The 7,201-nt window shown below is 38.4% G+C and overlaps 2 protein-coding genes across 2 annotated transcripts in view; one reads left to right on the forward strand and one right to left on the reverse strand.

The window, feature by feature from the left end:
• The window catches only part of LOC136241262 (uncharacterized), a 1,598-nt gene extending 569 nt beyond the window's left edge, over window positions 1-1,029 (forward strand). Inside the window, exon 1 of the mRNA XM_066032451.1 lies at window positions 1-1,029. This exon is cut by the window's left edge and continues 569 nt beyond it. Coding sequence (XP_065888523.1) covers window positions 1-964 — 964 coding nt within the window. The 3' untranslated portion in view covers window positions 965-1,029.
• A 1,583-nt stretch (window positions 1,030-2,612) lies between these two features.
• Window positions 2,613-4,917, reverse strand: LOC136240843 (cyclin-J-like protein). Its single transcript, XM_066031904.1, has 3 exons — window positions 3,390-4,917; window positions 3,059-3,325; window positions 2,613-3,004 (listed from the first exon to the last, which is right to left on the reverse strand). The coding sequence occupies exons 1-3, from the start codon at window positions 3,835-3,837 to the stop codon at window positions 2,808-2,810; spliced, it is 912 nt and encodes a 303-aa protein (XP_065887976.1). The 5' UTR covers window positions 3,838-4,917; the 3' UTR covers window positions 2,613-2,807.
• Window positions 4,918-7,201: the final 2,284 nt, after the last annotated feature.

Here is a 7,201-nt window from a genome sequence, read left to right on the forward strand (position 1 = left end):
TGATTCAAATATGTTGACGGGTCGTCTTCCTGATGACATTAGTAAGTGTACTGGTCTAAAACAACTGATGCTTCAGGATAACAGATTAACTGGTAACTTTCCTGGAAGTTATGGTGACCTTCACCAGTTGGTTAACTTGTCACTTATTCAATCCTCAGCGACACAATATAGGGGTCTCTGTTCTCCAATGCCAAGTACCTGGGAAACTATGTTCTCACTTGAGGATGTCTCCCTGTGTGTGTTCGGAGACCTTCCTGCCTACATTGGTGAAAACTGGCAACAACTACAAAGCTTGACTATAACAGGTGGTTCATACCAAGGTAATATTCCCTCCTCTTTATGCAAACTTAATCAACTTCGACATCTTGATTTGTCGAAAAACCAATTTACTGGTGCCATACCAGACTGTATATTTTCAATGTCCAATCTTGTTTACCTTGACTTTGCTTTTAATGCTCTAAGTGGACAAATACCTGAATCAATTGGCTCAATGGAGAACTGTGTATACATATCTCTTGCTAGCAATTATGTCAATGGTACTCTACCACGAAATATAGGAAAACTGTCTAGTATTACTTATCTTTCACTGGTGAATAATTTGTTAATTGGAGAAATACCTACTGAGTTTGATATGCTAAGAAATGCAAACCATCATATTATGTTTTATCTCCAATATAACATGCTGTCATCTATTGGGGATGGTTTGGAATACTTTTTCAAAGACATCCAGGGTGACTATTATGACAATCCATTTGAATGTCCACTCCCAACATATGTCTATGATGCAACTTGTTCACTATGCAATAGTGGGACTAAACGTAATAGTTGTGAAGACTGTGTTAGTGCTGGTTGTGGTTGGTGTTCTTATGGCTCAAACTGCATTGAAGGCACACACCAAGGTCCAGTAAACCAATATAGTTGTCCTGAGGGTCACTGGAGTTTTGGAACATGTAGGGATGGATAAAATTGCCAATATTTTATGTTGACAAGAAGTGTGTATAATATTATGCTTGTATAATCAATGACAAATGGAACTTGTGAAATGGGATAGGCTTTAGATGCCGACAAGTCTACATTAATGGTCTGTGCATCGGTAAACTGTACCTACAGCCAGTGTAAACAGCTAGGTGTACTGAACAGACACCAAGTATGCCTGCATGTGTGAGCACGCATGCATGCATGCATGCACACACAACACATACACACTATACACACATAATGTGACACTATACATGCACACATAATGTTTGACCTGCACACACAAGCACACTCATTAATTGTTTTTTCATTTTCTTCATCTTATAATTAGTGACTCGTTTTCCTAGTAAAAGTGTGCATGCATGTAATTGCAAGTTGGTTTCCAGAATTGGTAGGGAGTCATACACATGGAGATCTGGGCCCTAACTGCTAACAAATTTTAAACATTATTAGATCCAAACATGATGCTGTAGCACGGGGCATTTGGGCTTTGCCTGTTATGTATATGCCTATATACTGACTATATACTGACTATACATAATAATATTATACTTCCACAGCATCACTTGAACATGTTAAACATCTTCTACTATACTCACTAAGTAAAGAATTGGTATATTATGGAGATTACAAGTATATATGATGGCACCCTAGCGTACAAAAAAGAAGTTCTGATAGTTTTTCTGGAGACATATTTAGCCTCTATCTTAATTTTCAGAAGCCCCTTTTAAAATTCCTAGATCTGCCACTGCAATGGTTACTCCATGTTAAAAACTAATTTTCAAGTCATTCCATTAAGTGGTTTACCCTGTAGACATGACAACAAATCGCATTTGTGATTTTTCAAAATTTGCGCACAATTAACTTCCTTGTTCTTTATCTGGACTGTACAATACACTGTAATGTGCTTTTACTATCCTCCAAATTTGAAGTAAATTGACTACATGCAGCATGTGCAAGTTACAGCAATTTTTCACAAAGTATTAGGAAAAGAAGAATTTTGCATTGGTGATGGCTGGATGGATTCAGCTCAAATATTTGGAATAGCCTATTCCATGGGAGCAAAAATGGGTAGTTCCCATCCAGGCACTATACTGTAATGAGGTTCAAATAAATTATGTGGACTGGCAATTTCCTGTATACACCAACACTGCATGGCTGTACTTAGCTGCTCAACACATTATTGTATGTCTTAAATCACCATCACTCATGGATGTTCCACTTACATTCCATGATATACATATATGCAATTGGATGAGGCTGCATGCATGTATGCAACCAACTTTATTTATTTATGAGCATAGTAGCAGCCATCACTAGCTATATATATGTGTGTGTAGTTGGGAGAGTGTAAGAGAACACAAACCTAATATACTACTATAATTATGCATAAGAGACAATTTTGTTTTAGCACAGGGCTAACAGCAAGGGATCATGAAATTATCTAAGAAGTTTGTGACAAAGCTATAGAAGACAACTGCATGAAGTTAATTGATCTCACCTGTATAAGAATTTTAGGTAATTTGTTATTCACCATGCATGTTTGCTAATTTTGAGTTCATGACTGAGTTTATTATGTAACCGATTGTTCCATTCTACTGCGTAAGTGCATCAAATCAATCAGGTATGCCATATAAATTATACACTTTGTCTATTTGGTTTGAATATATGTAGTTGTTAATAAATATCATAAACAAGTGTACTTGAACAAAGCTATAAAAGAGTCAAAGTGTCCCAAAATTAAGTTACTACAACATGTGTGTGACTGCACTGTATGCATGCCCCTCCCCGACCCTGACTATCTTCTCAAGTACATGACTGAGTGAAGTTCAACCACTAGCTATCTGTTGGTGATCATAGAACAATTTCATCATCATTCTTGTCACTGCTTCTACTTCCTCATAACAATATCCTGTGATGGCAGTCATGTGGTCAGTCCAGTAAGGACTTATACCCAGTAAACTTCTTGCTGTCAAAACTGTTGCAGCTGCTACAAGTGATGGCTTAAACAACATGAAGTTGGTATCTGTATAAGGTACAGTCAATAAAGTAATCAGTCACAATTGTTGGCTCTATGTACCTTGTAGAGATAAGCCTAACAGTCCGTAGGCCAGTTGATGGAATGTCTTGTAATCAAAACTGTAGTGGTTTTCACCCAAAGCAGCAACATGAAGATAGAAGTCAATGAAGTGTATTGCAGTGGGATGAGAGATCTTCCACTCATAAAATCCGAGCAAGTATCGTTCCATTGCTTTAAAATCTTCCAAAGAGAACTCCTTATCCAACTGTCCAGCTTTCATTAGAGATTTCATTGATGGTATATGATAGTCCACATCATCAAATTTCACTGCATCATGCAAGAAACAAAATTCAATATACACCATAATTATATCAACATTAGTTGTACTCACATGAAATGCTGAGACAGGCAAGTGCTATAAGCTTCAGTCTACATGACATTATGGAATGCTTGTCCATGTATCCATCCAACAGGCGTACAGCCAGGAATTTGGTTGCATTGGTCATGCTCAAAGTGTCAGCAACTTGACAGATGTAGTTCACCAGGTTGGGCCTGTCGTAAAGATTTGGAGACTCAAATCCAATGTCAGGAAATTCATTTTCGCTTTTCTTCAGGTTTTCATAAATATCACCAGCATAGTCATTCTCCCACCATGGGGGTGGACCTCCTGGCCACACCGGAGATGGATCCTCCTCCAAGATATAAGTCCCTTCAGTGGTTGAAGGATTCCAGTTTTCATCAGGTTTTTGCACAGGAATTTCCACCTCTGATCCAATAGTCAGCGACATGCTGTGAACATCGTAGTTTCGAATAGCAGAAAATTCCACCAGTTCTTCCATGATGCTATTAGACGAAAAATCTTAGCAAATTAATGCTTTCTCACAGAGAACGCAATACAGAACAACTCAGAAAAGAACAACACTTTCCAATGCTGTGAACGCGTCTGATGCGTAACTGAGGCATCGTGATCCACGTGTTTTACGATACTTTTTGGCGTCGGGTACTGAACAACGCCGCGTCGTCTGTGGCGTCACCGTTGCTAAGGGGAAAAAGCCACTGTTACAGCTTCTCTAAACTTGCATTCACACATCTAACAAGTAATCTTCTAAATTCCATTGCTGAACGTCTTCTACAGGTGGCCTGAAGAGGATGCGCTAGTAGTGAAGAAAACGCGTTACCAAGTGCAACATAAGGCGCTACTTTACTAAGCGCCTCCTCGTCATAATTACTTATCCTTTTGCTGATAATTGTGTGTTATATAGAGTAATTAACAATCTATCTTCTCTTACAACAAGACATCAACCACCCCGTCCAGTGGACAAATACCTGGCAGATGAAGCTGCACATTGGGAAATGTGTATAGCTATTACCACCTTCTTCAACCCCACAGTTTATTAGATCTCTGAGCATCTTTAAATACGACTACCTAGGAGTCAGACTACATAGTACTATGATGTGGTCTTATCATATCCAACCGAAGATCAAAAAGGCAACTGAACTTCTTAGCTACACAATTATGCGCACTAAAGAAGTCAAAAAAGCTCATTTTACTTTAGTAAGACCAGTGTTTGAATATGCTGCAATTGTATGGACCCCACCAGAAATATTTAATTGATGAAATTGAGAAGATCCAATGAAGGACAACAAAGTGGGTAATGGAAGACTTATTGATTGGCAAGCAGTGTTTCAGACTTGATACGTATTTTGGCATTAAATTGGCCAGTGTTGTTTTAACAGTAGCTATAGGCTTACCATGTTTTATAACTTTGTAAAAACAAATTTATCCATCAACTTACCACCTCACTACAGTCCACTTACCTCTGCTTACAACACCTGCCAATTCCATCCTCTCCACCATGGTCATTCACAACATAATTTCAGATGAGCTTCTCTGACCATCCGAGATTGGAATAAGTTTCTCCTCTGAATACTGTGACTGTTCTATTAGAGTATCTAGATTCTGACTGTTCTATTAGAGTATCTCAATCTTTTCTTACAAACATAGTCCCATAAAGGTGGTGGTGGTGGTTGGGGGGGCATGGCCCCCCTGTCTCCACCGCCTATGACCTACTTAATACTTTTGTAATTTTGTACTTGCCGTGTACCTGTTAAGGCCACTCCAAATAAATTCTCTGTTTCCCGTCCACCGCCCGCATCTGGTTACTGTCAGCTCTAAATATTCCATTATTCCGTATTCTTCCATTATTTTCCGGTTATTCTTGCATACTGACAGGCTTAGTAAAAGCCATCTTGAAATAGTGTCTGCTCATGGGTCAGCAGTGCTATCAAGTCGTGTGTTATTTTTTGCAGCCTGAAAAAAAGGAACATGGTTTTGTGCAGCTTTTTATAGCTGTGCCAAGTAAATAATGGCTTGGAAACTTGCCAATCTCATAATGAAATAATGGAAATGGACCGCCCGCCCGCATGCAAATATTCCCGAGGTCAGGACGGGAAATTTATTTGGAGTGGCCTAATTAACATATTTATTGTACATTGTTATACTGGAGCTGTGCTCCCTGGGATACTATCAGCAACAAGCTGCCTATCCCAGTTACAAATCAATCAATCAATCAATCAATCAATCAATCAATCAAGGAGAGCGTCTGAAGGAGAGATGCACACTTCTGGCCTTGAAGTGAGACGTGTTTATGCACTAACCGAGTAAGGACCATTACTAGGAATGCCATTGCACTTTGGCAGAGATCCGGGCAGAGACCAAAATTTATTCTAATAATACAATCAATATCACTGACAGCTCATGTGAACAAGTGCTTATACATGCAAGTAAGAATAGATAACATAAGATCATTTTCTGCTCTTAGACATTATGATGATCACAACTTATTGCTTACTATTGGATTTGAGGTGGAAGTGTTCATGGATGTGGCAGGTCTGTACTTGCCAAAACTAGAAAATAATTAATATAAATCACATGACCTCTTAAACAGTACAAAGATGGATCAATTTTGTGCAAACAGTGATAAGTATATAGCAGAAAGTAGCTTGAGATAAGTAATAGTTTCCCATTCCATTTTAGAAAGGCTTTTGTAAACATTGGGATAGCTGTACTCTTCATATATTCTCTAATAAAACAGTCAGGCCATGTAGCTGAACTTGAATTGATTTGTTTATTTTTTGACCTGCTGGCTGGGTCGCTACTAGAGTGTAAATAGTCCACGAAACATGATTAATTTGGCATGGCCTAAGGGTGGATAAGTTGATAGGATACTCAAATCCAAGCAATTTCATTGGGAAAACTTAGGGATTTCATGAATACTTTTCCAGTAGTGATTGGACTGACCACATGACGGCCATCACAGGATATTGTTATGAGGAAGTAGAGGCAGTGACAAGAATAATGATGAAATCGCCAACACATTACATAGCTAGTGGTTGATTGAGTGATTTGTCAAAGAGACGAAGCATACAGCATGCTGATTTTCTGCATTCTTTGTTTGACAATACTTTTTGTTTTTGCTGATTCTTTTTAACTGTTATACACATGCACATTCGTAAATTGCAAATAGCAATATATTTTACTGAATGAGTTATGCATGGTGATCAGGGGTTGTTCCAGAGGTATATTGATATGATAAACTGCTTTCAAATTCAACTTCAGAGGATGTAAAATTGTAAATCCTGGGGGCATTCCCTATTCAGCATGCCCTATAGATTGGTATGCTTTATGCTATAGCATGCTTAGGCCTTGCTTTCTACATAATTTAATTTGCTATGTAGCTAGGTCCTTGGATTGGTTATAGTCTGTGGTGATCTGATGAAAGTGTTCATAATTGTTGAAGGAGAAATTCTCAGTAGCTACATGGTGCTGAAGAAAGTACAAAAACACCTGCTGAAACAGATCACTGAGCTGGCTTCAAAAGCCATGCATGCAGAAAAGCTTTATCCACTAATCCACTAGGCAAAGCATATATATGTTAGTACTTGGTATCTTCCATAAGCGAATTGGTGCAAATGTTGGCATGCACAAGAGGGGGAATATACATCTTACTAGTAACTATCAGCCTGATTGCATGAAAGAGAGGGTTGAATACTGCAATTCAGAGATTATTGCAAACCTGATACTCACTGCCTAATGACTCTCGCTGGTAAAATATTTATTAGCAGTTTTGCTGAAATGTCAACATGTGCTCATTCATGGTATAGCTATTCATGCACAGATAGTAAACAGATTATTCATGCAAA

The sequence above is a fragment of the Dysidea avara genome, chromosome 12, assembly GCF_963678975.1.
Source record: "Dysidea avara chromosome 12, odDysAvar1.4, whole genome shotgun sequence".
NCBI classification, from domain to species: Eukaryota; Metazoa; Porifera; class Demospongiae; order Dictyoceratida; family Dysideidae; genus Dysidea; species Dysidea avara.